The following is a 20,152-nucleotide window of genomic DNA, read 5'->3' on the forward strand; positions in this document are numbered from 1 at the left end:
TGCAATTGATTGGATGAAATGCCCCCCCCCCCCAGCACCAGAGGTAGTAATGGAGTTTCTGTCCTGTAAGTTTACCAGGGAGTGTAAACTACCTGCTTGCCAATGTATGGTATATGGTTTGAAATTTATTTATTTATTTATTTTAGCCATTTATTAAGACAATGATTTTGTGTTTTTAGCTATATTATCGATGCAAAAACAGAATACTAGTAGATACTGTTTTCATTTATTGTAAATTACATTGCAGTAACTTTCTGGCAATAACTAGCTAAATGGATTTCAACATGATTTCACAAAGCAGGTATGTTTTAACTACCAATCCACTGTTACTTCAACTACTATTTGTTATTTTGTTGTTGATTCATTATACATTATTTCAAACTATTGATGATATGGTGATTTTTTATCTTTGACCTCTGTCCTTTGACCCTGACCCTTTGGCCCTGATGATTGGCATCGTCGAGATGCCTGTTGGTGACAAACTTCACTATAATTAATTGACATGACAAATTACCTATACTTAATACATGCATTACACTGATAACATACATTATCATTATACTAAATTTTGTTAGATTGGTTGCTATGGCAACAATATTTAGCTACTTATACGACACGTCCACCAAACGATTTTGTAAACTATATGTCCAGAGCTATCAGAAAAAGTATGGTGGAACTTGCCCCTCGAGATGGTACCGGCAACTGGCTCATGGACTATTCTTACGTGTTCGTAGGAAGCAAAGTTATTTCAAATCACATAATCTTCGCATTACGAGTATGTGAACAAGGTGTTCAGTGTTATAAATTACTTTAAGAATACTGACTGCATATATCAGGATACTATTTTATTGGATAGTATTCTTAATATAATTAAAGTGTATTTTTTTGTTTTTGTTTGTTCTTGTAGTTATATTTCTGGTTAAAATAAAATAAAAACAAGACTGCGTGTCAGCACTGGTAACTGCATTTGCTCGTGCTAATCAATATGTACGAAGGAAGAAGAAAAACATCCCTACGCGAGTGGTTATCAGCTTTGGTAAAAATATAACTCCAGCGACATTCTCCATTATTTTATTTTTAGTCATATAACAAAGAGCCTCGTTTTGACGAATGGTTATTTATAAACTTAAAGTAAATAAATCTCAGTAGCGCTTCTACATGTCCTATATAAATATCTAGTTCTTTAAACATTTATCTGATTTACACATTATATTGAAAAAATAACTATAACATATACCGTAACAATATACTCGTCTGTCACAGATGATTATAAGTGTCTTGTTGCCGTCAGAAGCATTGTCGGCTAGACGTCTGCTCCCCATGTATGAGCACACCAAAAAACCTGACAAACGTTCATCGGCAAAATAAAACTGAACTTAACAGAGTAGCATTTTAACATCAACTTTTTACCGAATTTCTAAATGCAAGGACGATTGCTGAACAATTTTCTGACCCTTGTTTATTAACAGTTCATTTACTTTACGTATGTTTCTGTCCACACTGTCACGCATTTCTTTAGTAAAAGGATCAAAATAGAAATCTTTCTTTGCTTTTCTGTGAAAGCTGCCTTCGAGGTTCTGTTGCACGCATTCAAGTCTCTCCGGCTCCACGGTGCGGTTGAGAAAAATCAACATCCTCGCAACCTCTATGACGGCGCTTCGTTTCAGCTCTTCGTAGTGGACCACCAGTATCGGTACCTTGAGGTCATGCCAGGCCATAACTAATCTGGTCCACTTTTCAATACTAGATAAAACAAAATCCCGCCACTGTAGGTCTGTAATAAAACGAATGAAAAAATAACGAGAATTCAAGTTATAATATCATATTCATATTGTGAGATATTTGATGTGGCGGTAAGAGGCGTTTATCAAGAAGCGAGGTCGTCTACAAGTGATCAATGCAAAAAATGGGTGCATATACAAGGGAATCTAATCAAATGGGTTACAATGATGCCAGTCAGTGTAACGTTGATCATAAATATATGGTTTTCGGGAATTAATTCCCTAAACTAACAATCGCAAGTAATCAATAGTTTTGTTTTCGCTTTTGTTACTTGCGTAATTAATTCATTTCTCGATTTGTGCCTTATAAGTCCAATATTCGAAAAACAAATGAACTTCAATGTTAATGTTATCATGTACTGTCTTTAACATAAGTCTAAGTCTATTTGTCGACTCATAAACGTTTCAGAAACCTTCTTGGGAAAGAAGAGAAACGTGTTTGACATATGCTGATTGGTTTTTGTACGACACATGAGTTCCCACCTAAGAACTGGTTCTACCAACCATGCTTTAAAAATAGTTTTCGACACATGTTTGTATGCATTATTTGTCTAATGTATTAACTTCTTAATCTGGATGAAATGAAGACAAGTTGTCTCAAAAATGGTATTTATTATGTTTTATTTCGCATGTGACTGTGTATACAAATAATCAAAATTTACACAGATACATTGTTGAAGCTATAGTCAGTGACTGGCTTTAGTAATTCACAAGTATGCATATCGTTTACATGTAGGACATGTACAAACACACCGCCAAATGATGTATTATACTAGCCCACAACCAAGAAGGAAAGCATAATTTTGTAACGTCACATAGGGTATTGCATACTCACTATTATGAAAGAATTCGATTGGAACGTCCCCCGTGTGGTCTCTGTTGCTGGCAATTCTTTTATATTCAGAGATGAACGCGTCGTATGGATTGCGAATGAGTAATATCACTGCTCCAAAGTCTTTCTTACGACAGTGATGGATTTTCACAGCGATAGTCCGTCTTGAAGTGAAGTCACCCAATTCACCAAGAAATCCTACAACGATATCGATAGAGTTATACCTAGATTGTATACAATACACCACTCTTGATTGTGCTCTCTCAGTTTCTGACCAGTCTTGTGATTATTGTTTCATGATATGAACGATTTTCTCTGCAAACTCTGGTTTTCTACTGCCATATAACATTTGCGATCTAGCGAAGCATGTTTAGTATAGTAAAAACTATTGACCGTTGAGTAATGCCTCTCGCTGTTAACGATGAAGATCGCCTAATTTATTCAAGCGGTTTGGAAATACAATTTTCCATAAACTATTCGTATATAAATTATTTAAAAACAGAACTATTTTAGACATTTGGTCATGAAGACAATGATTCTAGTGCCAACATTTTAATCAGATAAAACGAATCCAATAGTAAGTAGTATAAATAAATACCCCCCCCCCCGAAATTTGATCTGAACAAATAACACTGATATTAGCTATATACTAGTATTCGATATTCGTCTAAATAAAAAAACTGTATATTACAGCCATCTATGCGTCGATTTTCACGATTTTTTTCTTATCAGACATTCCCTTCAATTAATAAATAAGTTAACAACATGATTTAGTTATGGCAAGTGATTTTAAATATTTCACCTTTTTTTTAAATGCGTTGATTGCAAGCAGCTATTAATATATTTGGACGACTACAAGAGGTACATTGTTCAGCAGCAATGACCGTTCGCCAAATGTAACATTGTTAAAAGAGAAAGTGGTTATGTCCTTTTCTAAGACCACGTATTTGTAAATGCTATTTGTTCATACACTTTTAAAGACCAGAGACACGTTTAAAATCACTTTGTAAGTGTAAGTTAAAATGGAAGCATTTCATACACTTTACCCTTTAATTGGTGTACAAATAAAGTACGTTTAAACAAATCAGAGAATGGGGCTGAACATGCATTCCAATATAGTGATTTCATTGCAATATCTGATAAACTATGGTTTTTATGGTAAACACCCTAAACACGCACGTTACTCGATTTTAGTCAAAACAAAATACCCTAAACACGTGTTTTACACACATACCCATCAACTTATGGGACGATTACCCCCCTCGTATTTAAGTTCACCCCTGCTTAATATCAGCTATGAAAAGAAACACAAGTATTTACCAAAAGTTGACGAAATATTAGAACCTGTACATAACATGCAGCACATTGTGAGTAATTGTCCTAACCTTGTTCGTACAAAGCAGCATCATGATAAAATGACCCCGTGTAAATGCCAGACGCAACTTCAAGAAGATGGCGTGTCCACGTGTTTCCGGATCCGGGAAAGCTGGAAAGCGCCACCAGCGGTGCGTTTTCGGGTGTATCATTTCGAAACCCTATATTACAACTTGGTTTTTGATCTGTAAGGAAAAATGTAATTTAACATGTTTATTTGTTTATTCCAGGTTTGTAGAAAATATTATTATGGTAGCAATATCAATGTAACCATCTATGCCAACTAAATATCAAGACACACGTTAACTAAAATGTGTATGCTCCTAGAGATTTATTTGAGTTGATTGATTTCTGTTGGTGACGTCAGAGATTCTTATTGCGCATGTTCACCTAGTCCTTGTACTTTGGTACAGTGCAGTATAGCGTAACATGAAGGACGTTTTCTTTCAGTGGCAAGGCGCATTTGCTAAGCCGCAAGTTCAAATGTCGATTACCCATCAACAGGTGAAGAATCTAATACATACAAATTGTCCCAATTTTGTTGAGAGCGAGAGAGCTACAAGACCTAATTAGCTCGTCAAACAGTGGTGTATTCTCTACCGTCATGGCGTCGACGTTGCAAATACCATTTAATGGAACACTAGACACGATGATGGGAGAAAACACAATTTGATTGGTTAAAGAGATATCCTGGCTCTCTCGCTACTAACTATACATCGGCGGGTATTTGTATCTAATGTCTATTGGAACTCTTTTTTTCTTCTTCGGGGTCAATTCGGTTTGAGATAAAACTGATGGTAGTGTCAATTTAACACTGAAGCGATGATTAGGCGACCCACAGTTCCCTTCCCCGTCTGATAGAATGAAATTCTCCCAAATTGATTGGTAGAATGTACTATAATAATGTGTGTGAAATCGGATTTGGGACGAATTATCAAACTCGCAGACGTCCATACACAAATAAATATAACGCAGCAGAGTGCGGACATCGAGACGAGAGAAACACGAAACTTGAATTTTGCATCACATTAAATGTTTTATTCTCTCCATGTAACCACGGTATGAATTCCTGATCAAAGTAACCATGGTAACTGAACGTGAGAGAATGGAACACTATTAGAATGACGAACACAAGTCTCGGTTATTTAACTTTAAGGGTATAAATGATGGCAGTACATTGGTTATCCATAATAATCATAGTCAGGGTTTTGTTTAAATAACAAACAGAATAAACAGGAACTGAAATAATCGTTTATATCGAAATAGGTACCCCGGGGGTCATGTACTGAATACCTTTGGTGATGATTCCAATCTCTGGCATATTCCCAAAGTTCGACTTCCGGTACTCACGAAATTCAAGGTGGTCTTCATAGACTAATTGGATGGCTGCATATAGCAGTAAACATACGGTAATATAAAATAGTTTTCTTTGTGTTATATTAAAATATCCACTCCTGTTGACAGAGAATATTTCACATTAGAATATATGGATTTAAACGTCCAAAAATACGGCACAGACAAACAATAAACATTTACAACATAATACATTTCAATGAAATGCGTTTTATCATCATAATAAAAACAACAACAGCTAGAATCAGATTTGCAATCACTTTTGATTTATCGCGATTACATCAATATACTAATGCAATGTTTTATTTTGTATGTTAGGGTGTCTCTGGTATTACACGTGAAACATGCGACAAACAGCGTTGGCTGTAGTGTTGTTATTATTAAAACCCACGACTGTGACAGCGAATTTACATCCGGATGTGTTCTCTATGCGTATTGAGGAATTAGATCTTCATTCGCGCAAACGATCTTGTCGCACTATGGAAAACCACACCGCTATATACGGATTTCTTCTGTAAGTTTAAATCATTCGATACAGTAGACATGACAATTCAGTTATGGCCTAGACACCGTTTAGCGATTTCACGAGGTTCATAAAAGGTATTAACGGAAGGAGCCACGACGCCTATCAAGTGACCACTTAAGCCTCTTAACTGGCTTATTTCCTTTTGTTTCAACCCAAATTAATCCTGATAAGGACATTGTCTAGCTCATATTTGATGTCAATGATAGTTTGCGATTGTTTACACAAGTAACGAGTTAGTGGAATATGATATAACCTCGCCGATTTTTAATGTGACCATAAAATATATGCGCATTATGAAACTACGGTCATCACACATGCGCACTGGGTTTGTTTAGGTGTGAAAGGTCAAAATACGTATTTCACAACCGGAAATTCAACAGATGAATGTTTGACTTCACAAATTTCACATGTTTTAATTATTAGCAACTGTAACTATAACAAGATTCCGAGAGCATACAACAACAATTCCTAAGGACTCCAAAAAAATATTATCACAGAGAAATTGTCTAGGCATGCTCTTCTTTCGATACTATCTTTGCTGTCGGTGTTCCCCGATGTCCGGTGGTCAAACATTTCGACAGTTTCGGGTGCCAAACCCACGCACTGACAATGGTACCATTGAATAATGCAATCATTGATTAAGTCTCATTACCATTAAAAATACAAAATCCACGATATTTCATCAGTTCTTCTTCAATCAATGTTATATTTGACAATTTTCCATTAAAGTTCGCCAAGATCTCCGGAAACAACAGCATTCAAACTAGACGCCATTTTCAATACTATAGTATTGTACATGCGAGGTTGGACTATCGCTTCCGAACATGCTCCGAATATTACCGAACGCTCGAGATTAGCGCAACCCATTGTACGAAGGTGCTAAAAGCAAACAAGAACAATGTTTGTGAACACACATTGACAAACGATCATGAGGTAAAGCTAAAACAATAGCGTCGTGGCTCCTTCCGTTAGTACCATCCATGCGAGGTTCGAGTAATGGGTATTATTATATATCTGTCACCGTAACGCCATTAGTTACAGCGTACTACTATATTAAGTTATGCGAATTCCAAAAAATGAAATGATCACGCGCTTAAGCGTCCTCTAATAATAAAAACAAACATGGCTGCCACTAGGGTTTGGCAGGATTACACACAAAGAAGTTCGCTGATTCTATTCTAAACCTTTTGGATTACGGCATTCCCATGATGTATCCTTGGAGGGAAAAGATGTATAATAATAAGCTTATTGAGGATACCTCAAAGTATACACTCAGACAGTGCGCCGTTGCATTGACCAGCTGCGCATCGGTCGATACTCCGTACTGTCTTCGTGCATACTTTGAGGTATCCTCGTAATAATATCATATTATCTTGCTGACACTCGACAACTTAGTTATGGTGCATAAATCGAAATTTTTCCTTTGAATTAATCGAAAATATAGTAATCAAGCCACGCAAACTGCAGTGTCTGGGATATGCCATGAGATCGTAGTTATTGACAACAGAAACCGATCAAACTATGAAAACATGAGAATGAGTTTCAGTTCAAAAACAGTCTGCAAGTATTTTGTTATTTACTTAGCGTATTTTACAGACCCCATCTAGACCTAGCTGTATCGACTACGGTAACAGTATTCTTAATCTTCGTCTGTGTCTCTAGGACTAAGTGGAAGTTAAGTCTCGGACATAGTCACTCGGTGTCGATTATTAACTAGGAAAATTGTGTAACGTTTTCAAGCAACGAAGATCTTGATAACATACAATTTTGACTAGTTTTGCGATATTAGTCACAATGTTCGATGGTTTCAATCACCGTTACAGTTACAGTGTTTTAGGGAAGACGCCTGTGTCTCGTTCCAGTGCTATATATTGTCTCACTCAAAAGTTAAAGATATTGGGTCGCATCTTGTAAATATGCTCTCCCGTTCACTCTATTGTGTCTAAACTAATTACTCAGGCTGACAACTGTCAAGTTTCGTACAAGCTTCAGAGTTTGTCTGACCCTTTACAAGTAAAATATGCTACAATTAAAACCACTTACTTACATACACTTTTACACATTTAATTAGTAAATTAAGGGACAAAACATAATATATGTTCGTGCATTGTAATAGAGGTTTTTTATGGAATCATTTTATACTATGTGTAAATAGACTTATTGCATATTTCATTTATTTGTTTACCTTTAAAATGTTTAACATACCTAGTTTTGACCCCTTCAGTGGCATAATTTAGGAGCATATATCATTTAGAACATTCTGTGTCAAAATGTATAGTTAATCGTTTCCGTATTAGTTAAAGCGCGGTGGTCGTCGCGCAGCCTGTGTTCGAATTTCATGTAAATAAATAATGTATTTTACACGCGTTGAATACGTCGCTATGAGTCCCATATCGAACAGGACGCGGCACGACGAGCACCGCCCTTTAATGTTATATGTACATTGTCAGTCATTTTGTGAAAAAAACTGCTCGGAATGATATATCAGCGTATACTGTAAGTTTTACAACCATAAAATATGAGTGATTATATGTGGTCTCGGCACAATCTGTCCTAATGTCGGCGATGTACATCACCCTGCAATTTCAGAATGTAGGTTTATGCACTAGCTGTGAAATGGGAGCCTTTTCATCATTGGGCACACGTCTTGACGTTTGCTTGAATATTCTATGCATAACATGTATAAAATGTGTGTCTTCCACAAACCATGTCTTTCCGTACATTAATGTAAAGGTTCATACCGTTTTGTTTTTTTTTGTTTTTTTTTTGCGAAAATTGACTTACTTTTCTGAACTTACACATTTGTGCCACTTCACTGATGTTTTTAAATACACGATTATGATGTTGTGTTCAGTCTGGCTATTGTAACAGCTTGGGGTTACGGCTCAATATAATAGACATGATGTACGCAGCATGAATTTAAATAAACCATTGAATAAAAAGTAACATGTTGTTGTCTACACAACTTGCGATGCAATCTGGATGTGTTAAACACAAATATCGTCAAATATTGTTTCCGTATTTAAAATGGGAAAACGGTTGTATGGAAATATAAACTATACTACACTTAAGGCAAAATTACAATATATATATATATATATGCTCTGTGCATATTTTCACTTCTGCCTGCCCCAGTATGCAAATTATCGGCAGATTAAAGTTATTGCTTTCCAAGTTACGTGAATAGTATTGTTAAATGTTGAATATGTAACAAGTTTGGGACTGCATATTCTCAACTGAACACTCCAGTGCTCTATCCATATCTTTAAATTGTTTTTGAAAATAAGTAAAATTACATTTTTCACGCCTTTTTCATCCATGCGGTGAAAATTGCGGTGCCAGACGCTGTAAATGATAATTACTTTTCCTCTAATATTATTTTTGCACGTCCGTTGAAAACCTGGCCATGATGTGCTGTGTTAAGTCGATATCATCAAAGCTGCATTCGAACTCAGACCCCTGACTTCGATGTCAGTGATAAACACACACCCTATTTAACGTATCCTTTGTATGATCACATCTCTAATTACGTCAAATCGTGCTGATCTCATTTTCGCTACATAATCGTTCTGGACTTGTATATGTATTTGTCCTTATATATATCCATGCACTTTTAAATTTTATTGTTCTCTCAAATTGTGTTTATATGGAGTATGGATTCTCCTGTTATAATTTGGATATACAAATGTTATGATAATAATTACGAGACATTTTGTTTTACGTTCACCCACACGTTTACTGATTCACGCATTGCGTAACTTGTATCTTAAGACTGTCTCTAGTACGAAATCCATTATTTGTCCAGCGAGTATTGTGATAAATTTGGTACATATTTACAGTTTGATGTGCTCATTACAATAAGAGGTGAGCCCACTGCGGATCTGTTTAATAAAGACACATATTTGGGTTGAATGGCGGTGGTCGTCACGCTTGTGCAACATTTGTGTTGATAAACATTGATTTTCCCAAAGTTCAAAGCGCTTTTCTAAAGGTAAATGCACTAATTAACTACTTCAATACCTTCAAATCTAATTTATGATTAAAAGTGATTCTGTAATACACAAGGACTTATGACTTAGTTTGTTTATGTTTGGTCTTAATGTAGCAAGCTTAGAGCTTGTAGTCAAACTAAGCCCTAGTTTTTACCAACTAGCTTAAGTTTACAAAATGTTAGTTTTTTATCTTGTGTATAATTAGATTTACCACCTTGTTCACTCATGAATTATATTCTCTAACTTACGAATAGGCTAAATTGTTTGCTGCTTTGGAAAAAAGCCCGTTATGAGAATCGCAGTGATTAGACAACAGCAAGTGCTCTGCTTGTTATCAAGCTTCATATGATGACATCACATATTTCAACAATGTGTTGTCAGTAGTGTCTACTCTTGAACCTTTTCAAACAGTATGGTACCTCGTTATTACCGAGGTAATACCATAATGCTATATAATATGCATTATCTTAAAAAGGATTACTTGACTTTTCAAATGCATGTATTTACGTTGAGGTCATGGTTAAAGGCCATGTTACACGAGGCAATTCATGAGCCTGTAATTGAAAGCACGACTCATCGTCGTATTGTCTAGGCGCATATTATAGGTGAATGTTGATTGTTTGCACTATAATTGAAGTAAAGTTAATCTCGTGGGCGTTCTAGTTTTAAAAGATTACTAAATTACAGGCCTTAATTGTTACAAAATTCTATTTTGAATTTCAGTGGTCCTGCTTCCCGCAATAAGGCATTTTCGACCATTAAATCAGTGAAACTTACAAAAGATAACTTTATCGTACATAAATGGTTTGGGCAAATTGTGAAGTATTTCTTCACTTTTAGTATATATATATACTAAAAGTGAAGAAATACTTCACAATATCGAATATGATAATCAGTTCTCGAAACGTTTCATTTCAATTCAATAGAAATCTTGATTAGCTGTTTAGAAAACGTTAGGACGGTGTGATACTTGAAGAAATTATTTGCAACTCGTCCTTCAATTCAGATGAATTCAGAGACGTAATACATTCATTCATTCATTCATTCATTCATTCATTCATTCATTCATTCATTCATTCATTCATTCATTCAGAATCATGACAGTGTACAGTGTACGATTTAAACTATATAATTAACATCTTGCAACGTCATTTTGCATAACATTGGGCGTGTAAGTGCAACATAATATTAAAGGGCGGTAGTCGTCGCGCCTCGCATGCGCGAGATATATGGGTCTCAATAAAAACAAAGATGGCGACTTTGACTGTTGGACAGACCAACATGTACAAACCGAGACGTTACAAAGCTTCACTATTTATAGATTACACAGGATATAATAAAGCCGGATGGTCAACAAATTAGTATGCAAATTGAATCCTTTGTCTTCAGTCTGCCACTCAATATGATATGTAAATGCATAGAGGACGTGTTTACCCCCACAACTAGATTTATGAGAATAAACTGAAATTACGCACCAAATGCATCGCGCACAGCAACTTTGGACCAAAGATAAAGAAAACGTACACAATATAATGTTTCATAATCCGATTTTTTTTGAAAAATGCGTTCTTTATATTACACCATTCATTGTGGTCACTCTAGTATGTAAATTACTTTATTCAAATTATTGATCTTCGGTCTTAAAGTCTTATAGCGCTACAGTCGTTTTATGTAAAATTTATAAGGTAACATTCCTCTGCTGAGCGATAGGATGTTTTAAATATAGTATTTGGAATTGTATTCTCTCGCGAATCGTTGCTAATTTAGTGATATTACAATGTTGTTTTCAGTCTAGCTACTGTAACAACTTGGAATTAAGGTTCCAAATAATATATGTATGCATTTTGTTCTCAGTGAGTCGCAGTACAACGTTTTAAATAGGCTATTACATTGTTAAAGTTTTAATTGTGTGCATACATTCCGCATGAATTCCAGCAATTCGTTGCGTTGCATGCATTCGTTTATTTTTTATTAGTGTATTCAATACTGGTACTCACAGTAAAATCGCGTTACAAATGTATGCGAAACAGAGCGGAAAATATCCACATCTCCCTGTAAATAGGCTGAATTGAAAAGTACAGTTTTTAATACACTTTCTCGTGATCTGTGCATATTTCGTCTCTTGTCTGTTTGCGCGGCGTTTTCATTAGGGTATTTCATTCGAGTTTAATTAATGTTTTTTTAATTGGCTTTCACGCTCGAAATTTAATACTGAATATGTTACAAATTTGACATTTATGTGAATCACGCCTCTCCCACACCATGCGTGAATACTATGGAAAGGCACTGTAAACGCTGATTACACCGTTCCCCTATTTCCTTAACATTTTTCATAAAAAATTATATCGATGTGAAATGTCCCTTGCCTGCCTTAATTATTGTGTAAATAAAGGTAATGTATTGTAAAACACTCGAAAGAAACAATTAAACACACGAAAAATGAAACAACGAAATGAACGAACAGACGGACGGACAGAAGCAAGGAAAATAAATAAATAAATAAATAAATAAATTAATTAATTAATTAATTAATATAATTAATTAATTAATAAATAAATAAATAAATAAATAAATAAATAAATAAATAAATAAATAAATAAATGTCTCTCTGTCTCTCTGTCAATTACTCTACCTGTGTTTATATACACAGCGAACAATTCATTAGTTGTATTCATGTGGAGATTGTATAAACGTATGGTTGTATTCATATATAGACTGTAAACGGCTACAGTTGTATTTATATGAAGATTGTAAATCACCCCAGTTGTATTCAAATGCAAATTATAAAGCGATATGAATATATGGTTGTTTCTGACTACTTATTAAAATGCATTTGTTTCACAGCGTTAATTAACATAATCAAGTTATTCTTTCATTGTTACTGCATATAAATGAATTGACTGATTACATAGTACATGGAGGTTAAAACTGATGGGACCGATTGAACATCTTTTGTTCACTGTTTTTGCTGTCTTTACCACCCATATGTTTATCATAGTCTGCTTTCTGTACCAAGCATCACTGTGTTTTATTCTAGTTTTGTCGCTAAATATACATTGCTTAATATTTAATTTTATGAGGTAACATTCCTCTGCTTAGCGATAGGATGTTTTACATATAGTAATTGGAATTGTATCCTCTCGCGAATCGTTGCTCATTTAGTGATATTACAATTTTGTTTTCAGTCTAGCTACTGTAACAGCTTGGAATTAAGGTTACAAATAATACATGTATGCATTTTGTTCTCAGTGAGTCGCAGTACAACGTTTTAAATAGGCTATTAAATTGTTAAAGTTTTAATTGTGTGCATACATTCCGCATGAATTCCAGCAATTCGTTGCATGCATGTTCTCGCCACGGATGAAATATTGCATAGTTTTTCTACATTTTAAGTTGACTTACGTCCATTTCTTATACAAGTGTTCATTCTATTCTTCGTATAAAGGCAAGATAAATGTTAACCCCAGTTATTCGAAGAAAAACTGCGTTTATTTTTGTATTAATGTATTCAATACTGTTACTCACAGTAAATTCGCGTTACAAATGTATGCGAAACAGAGCGGAAAATATCCACATCTTCCAGTAAATAGGCTGAATTGAAAGGTACAGTTTTTAATACACTTTTAATGCAAATGTTACAGTATCTCGTGATCTGTGCATATTTCGTCTCTTGTCTGTTTGCGAGGCGTTCTCATTAGGGTATTTCATTCGAGTTTAATTAATGATTTTTTTAATTGGCTTTCACGCTCTAAATTTAATACTGAACATGTTACAAATTTGAGACTGCTTTGACATTTATGTGAATCATGCCTTTCCCACTCCATGCGTGAATACTATGGAAAGGCACTGTAAACGCTGATTACACCGTTCCCCTATTTCCTTAACATTTTTCTTAAAAAATTATATCGATGTGAAATGTCCCTAGCCTGCCTTAATTATTGTGTAAATAAAGGTAATGTATTGTAAAACACTCGAAAGAAACAATTAAACACACGAAAAAATGAAACAGCGAAATGAACGAACAGACGGTCGGACAGACAGAAGCAAGGAAAATAAATAAATAAATAAATAAATAAATAAATAAATAAATAAATAAATAAACAAACAAACAAACAAACAAACAAACAAACAAACAAACAAACAAACAAACAAACAAACAAATAAATAAATAAATAAATAAATAAATAAATAAATAAATAAATAAATTTTGAGACATATATACTAGTACATGATTATGATTATAAATTATTTCACCTGAATACATTGAACTTGAAACTAATCACACGGAAAAAATATAACGACCCTTGCGTATTAGCTTATAAAATAAAAAAAACAATGTGCGTTTGTTATAATATATATATAATGGGGTAGGTTATATGAATAAAATACAATGCGAAAAGTAAAGAGTTAAGTGTGCAGCCAGTTACCTCAACTATGCAGTATTTAAGTTATGCTATATTATTTAAGGGCAGTGTTTATTTCACAATGTGGTATGGGTGATTTAGTAAGGCGTTATCAGTCTGTGTACGCTATACGGATACTTTAGCGGTCAAATACATAAGTCACAGCTTCTGTCATTCTCTTCGTCCGAGTGTTTTCTGAGTGTGTACGTTATAATCATAAGACAGCAGAACCGATACAAGTATTTAATCCATCCCCTACCTACCGTTACATAGCCCAGTTTTAAAGCTGGTTAACATTGCCAAGAATATGTTTTATCAACTGATGCTTTAATGTTATATTGGTAGGAAGGGAAAAAAAACATGAAAAATTACTCTGCTAATACATTGGGATTAGTATGTTTCATGACAAAAATCGCTGAAATACTTACGATATATACCAGACTCCCATAGTCATAACAATGGCAGGTCACTAAGTGTTGTATCCATGTAGTTGTGTGGCTAGAACGAAGGTATGCTTGGAATAAAATGAAATTGACTATAGATATACGACTAGTTGCACCCGTTTTCGTTGAGTTGATATAATTATATGTAAATAAGATGGGTCACAATTAAATGCAGCTACGTTCACCGTGCCAGCCGCCGTTTTAATCCATGATTATAAACCGAGTAAGTAATTTTGAACATGCTGCAACTTTATTAAATCTATGTTTTATACTTTCTGCTCCGATATCTTTGAGTTGTCAGTTCCCGCACATTGGATGTTTAATATTTTCACATCAGGTTATTATAGGTAATATTATTCATGACGTAGTATGTGACTGCGCTCGAAGAGGAGACTCGTTGGAAATGAAGAGGCTGGGGACGAAGGCTCTGCACGAAAGCTTTCGCGAAAAAATATAAATACAAAAAATTAAAGACCATACATATTTCAATATCTGTACTTATATGATAAATATCCAAACAGAAAGTCTTGCCACCATTGAAAAAAATTATTGATCCATTCTTGGGAACAATGCTAACGCTAACAGTTTTAATTTTGCCAATGTCTCAATGACAATGTGTGCATTACCAGTGAGTGATACAGATATTGATATTTCCAATCTCCCCCTACACTTTTAATACACGGATTATGTGACATCTTGTGCACTGACATGCGGGATTACAATCGACACCGTCGTCCTGCACATGACGTAGTGCGCAACGTGTTACTGAGTTAAACTGCCATTTGTATAATTCATGTAAGTTGTAACAATAAAAATAAACGGCCACCACATCATATCGTTTTGGTCGGTTCCACTGAGATCAAAGCAGGAATCTGTAGTCCGTCCTGTTTTGTTTTTTTTAAATTGATGTACATCCATTACTCTCTTCCTTTCTCTATATTCTATAATGTATTCCGTCATCAGATGCGCTGTCTGTCTGTCTGTCTGGTTGTCTGTCTGTCTGTCTGTCTGTCTGTCTGTCAATTACTCTACCTGTGTTCATATACAGAGCGAACAATGCATTAGTTGTATTCATGTTGAGATTGTATAAACGTATGGTTGTATTCATATACAGATTGTAAACGGCTACAGTTGTGTTTATATGAAAATTGTAAATCACCCTAGTTGTATTCAAATGCAAATTATAAAGCGATATGAATATATGGTTGTTTCTGACTACTTATTAAGATGCATTTGTTTCACAGCGTTAATAAACATAATCAAGTTCTTTCATTGTTACTGCATAATTGACTGATTACATAGTACATTGAGGTTAAAACTGCTGGGATCGATTGTACATCTTTTGTTCATTGTTTGTGCTGTCTTTACCACCCATATGCTTATCATAGTCTGCTTTCTGTACCAGGCATCCCTGTGTTTTATTGTAGTTTTGTCGCTAAATATACATTTCTTGAGCCGTTCTGCCCGAGTAGTGTCGTAGTGAGACCAGTCGTGTAGCCAACAATTCGTGTTGTCTCTAATTCATCAGGTCGTCAATAATACGCATTGTCGTATGTTGAATAATGTTAGTATACTTACATAATATTATATATAGATTATCAAAACTCATCTCAAGTCAATGTAAAAATTCATGAGACCCAGCAGAATAAGTGTTAAATAGTCAATATTAACGATTTAAATCCACGTCGGGCTAAACTTGAAATATACTGTTTAGTACCAGTATGACATTTAGAACACATGAAAAATCGGATCATGTAACAACTATTCGTGACACTCAAAGTTCAATATAACCTGTGATGATATCGATGGAATAAATGCATAAATGAATGTTTTCTAGTAGATATTATCAAAAGTACATCTTCAAAAATTTTAGTATTCAGACTGATTGTAATATTTTACCTATAGCAACATGTCCACATTTTTCTTCTTTTAAGACTTCAAACACAGTCAGCCGCTTCAGAGCCAATACTATACAAAACTGAGTCAGATTGGGACCTCCCACACTCAGGTATGATAATTAAAATTAAACACTCACGCACTGATGTGCGCATGTGTATGTCAGCTATTCCCGGCCGACCGCTAGCATTCCTTAGTAATTAAGATAAAATTTACACATATCTTCAATCTTTTTAGTTCGGATAAACATTTTTATTTGGTGCAGAAAACCGGTGTTTTCTTTCCGAATGAATAAAAAAATCAAGAATGTTTGTTTCAATAACATTTAGATGATTTTATTTGAGTATCACTGTGCAGACAGAGTAGCAAAGCTGAAGCACATACTATCAATTTTAAAATGCGGTGGTTTTCAAGACCTCAGACTAGTAATATTACTAGTCTGAGTCATGACGGATCATCTGTGATGAGTCCCATGCGATATGGACGGTGTGGTACGCATTCTTTCTTAATTTACAAAAGATTTAAAGCGCGCTGCACAATGTCCTGCATCTCCCTTTAATATAGAAATCTAAAATTGCCAGTAGAAATCCTGAGTGAAGTACATGACAAATGATCACTTGTTCTTACTTGTACTTCTCTCATTATATGCAACAGGTGGCTCATAATCTGTAAACTGAGTGGAACTGTAACTGTAACTCATAACTCATTTACTGCTGGGATACTATACTGTTGCCGTTTCTGTGATAGCCATGGATCCAAGGCATTATCAGAGCGGGCGTTACTTTACCAGTATAACTAGTTTATCTGTTGTTGGGTGTGTACGAAGTGTGAATGTTATTGTGGCTGCCGCCCTCTATTGGCAGATTTGAAATGTTCTTTCTTAGAATGTTAGAAGAGCCTCGGGAAACAAACAGATCGAATAGCTTCACCTTCGCGGTAGTGTGCCAATACGCATAAAAAATAGTTTTTTTTTTTGTTTCATGAATTTTATGCATTTGTAGACTCCTTGTTGTGTTTGGGGTCTTTTATTGATATTATCATATACCTCGTATTGCCCGGCCTCGTAACGCAATGGGAATCCCGATGCGCGAGCCGTGCTATAATTTTCCATATCACGCCCGGGCCCCGTTTACCATATTTGGTAAACGCGTCTATTTCCTGGAACTACTTTCTGTTTATAAACAACGCGCGTAATTTGCGTCTGTGCTTCGATAATGGCTGACGATATTATTCTGTGGATGGAAAATATATCGAAAACACCAGTTGGACTCATTATTACCCTGACGAAAGCCGACATTCCACCACAACCAATCATAAATATAACTGGTCACAAAAACGTGTCAAGTTTACAGCACTACGATACTCACATTCAGCTGGCATCGGTGTCGCGGGATTCGATTGTAGGTCGCACCAAAGAGCTACGGAACCGCAGCTACACCGATGCCAGCTGACCGTCTGGCGATACTGTCTCTCAACGGAAGAGCGTCGGCGCATTTCAGATATTGTTGGTTACGCCAGAATCTGGAACTGTAAACCAAACTGCTTCTTGTCAAGCAATTGTTTCTCGTTCACCGACTACGGTTTTGAACAACTGAGAAATTAACGTGTCTTTACCCGTCTTTACCTGTGGCTACAACATCAGCTCCAAGAAATCGTCCGTTGTCGGACGGTCAGTAAATGACCAACTTAGCTGGACTGTAGTGTCCATTCTTAAGAAAGCAAGTTTATAATGAGTTCGTATTTATTACCTTTAAAATATTGTTATAAATTTATGTCCATTTGCTGTTTCATTAAAACGTAATTTGTGGATATACTTGGTGACATTCGTTTGTCTATAGATCCCTGTCACTGACGTCATGTGGTACCGGTCGTGTGAGAGATGTTGACGCGTTTGCGTCATTTAGAATCCTCCGTATAAATCCGCACCAGTAAAAAGGCCCGTATCGAAACCCGGGTGAAATCGAATAGGTTTTCTTTTGGGCCAGACGAGCGAAAAATAACATAACTAAAGACTTTTTTTTTCATATAAGGTATATGATAAAACCTTTATGGACTTGATACGGCTTTTGCTGCCCTCGATCGTACGGCTTACGCGCCCTCGCAAGCTCGGGCGCTTCCGCCGCACGACCTCGGGCCGCAAAAGCCAGTCCATAAAGAATAGTATTAATTATTTTGTGTTGTATTTTGATTACTTTTACTCATTACTTATTTGATCTTTCTAAGTGGCTTGCCCTATTGTATCCATTTGCCTTTTTGCCATTTGTTGATACATACTAGACATGAAAGCTGTTTTCTGTTATGTCACTGTGAATTTCGGATACTTTCGATTATCCCAAGGCTTTACAGGTCGCCAATGAGGTAAATATGTGCCCATAATGTATTCGTTGCATTTACACTATTTTTGCCTTCTTTTTGTTCAAGATTTATCTTGTTATCAAGTATTTTAGATGTTTTGAGTAGATCGGAAAAACGATCATTTGTTACTATTATTCGACATACCTAGCATATCGTTACTATAAATTTAATTGTGTTGCTACGTTATTGTTATTTGTATTTATCTGTATTTTTCAGTTTTTACGGAGCTTAAGATTGTGAATACGATGTTCATGAATGTGCTTGGTTTTACACTACTGATCGTTCGCCGTATAGTGTTAAGCAGACCTGCGCTGTTGCTTGAATAAATCACATCTCCAGTATACGAAACTCTTGTAGACTTGTCACTTTAAAGTAAAGCTCTTGGTGATACAGTAAAAACTCATATCTTTGTGGCGTGTCTCCAAGCTGTGTTGAAGACGTTTGATGCCTTTCCAGGAAACCCCACTGTAGTTATTCACTGGTGCTGTGTGTTACTGCTGTTCAAGTCAACATTAAGCTGAAGTTGTCAAGAGCAGATGAATTCAAGACCGATGTTGGAAAGCTGGTAATTGCCTGAACATTCCATAAAGAACATACATACAATAGCTGACAGTTTTGTGCGCAAAACTGAACATTTAATTCGAACACTATATAATCCATACTGATTGAATTTATATTTGATATTTTATTTATTTGTATGCATGCTTTTTAATGGTTGCTGTATGTACGGTTACATTTGTGCACATATTGAATTTCCCCAATAATTTATCCTAATTTTGTCACAGTGGCATAATTTTTCACACATGTATTTACTGCTGTCATAGTCCCTGCTGCACAACTATGAGTCTGCATAGTTTAATCTTGTAGTTTTCACATTGTTTAGATTTACCTGTTTGTGGTTGTGAGACTTTCTCTGAGCTTATTGACACGGACATGTTTTATAAGAGTGTAGGTAGTTTTACACACTCCTTCCATTTTCATTTGTGACAATCACAAAAACGTTGACGTGTGTTATCGTGACTATGGATTGTGATACAGCGCCCTCAACGTTTGATATTGAAGGTAAGCGAGAAGAGGCAGTGTTGGTTGGTACAGATCAGGCTAATAGTAAAGGTAAGACTGAATCTGAGTCTTTATTAAGTTTACGTAGATCAGAGAGAGTACCTAAGCTCACTGAGAAGGCGAGCAAAGGTAAGT

The 20,152-nt window shown here is 35.4% G+C and overlaps 1 protein-coding gene across 1 annotated transcript; it reads right to left on the reverse strand.

The window, feature by feature from the left end:
* Window positions 1-1,387: 1,387 nt before the first annotated feature.
* LOC100367562 (sialate:O-sulfotransferase 1-like) lies at window positions 1,388-14,778 on the reverse strand. The gene is made up of 5 exons (XM_002732373.4): window positions 14,690-14,778; window positions 5,281-5,441; window positions 3,999-4,172; window positions 2,617-2,811; window positions 1,388-1,774 (listed from the first exon to the last, which is right to left on the reverse strand). The coding sequence occupies exons 1-5, from the start codon at window positions 14,713-14,715 to the stop codon at window positions 1,407-1,409; spliced, it is 924 nt and encodes a 307-aa protein (XP_002732419.1). The 5' UTR covers window positions 14,716-14,778; the 3' UTR covers window positions 1,388-1,406.
* Between the last annotated feature and the right edge of the window lie 5,374 nt (window positions 14,779-20,152).

Source organism: Saccoglossus kowalevskii, chromosome 4, assembly GCF_978046115.1.
Source record: "Saccoglossus kowalevskii chromosome 4, keSacKowa6.1, whole genome shotgun sequence".
In the NCBI taxonomy this organism is placed as follows: domain Eukaryota; kingdom Metazoa; phylum Hemichordata; class Enteropneusta; family Harrimaniidae; genus Saccoglossus; species Saccoglossus kowalevskii.

Coding starts and splice junctions, on each gene's coding strand:
- LOC100367562 (XM_002732373.4), bottom strand. CDS start 14,715: ATGACTATGGGAGTCTGGTATATATC. Junction 5,442..14,689: donor ATGGGAGTCTGGTATATATC/GTAAGTATTTCA, acceptor CTCTGTCAACAG/GAGTGGATATTTTAATATAA. Junction 1,775..2,616: donor AATCGAATTCTTTCATAATA/GTGAGTATGCAA, acceptor GTTTTATTACAG/ACCTACAGTGGCGGGATTTT.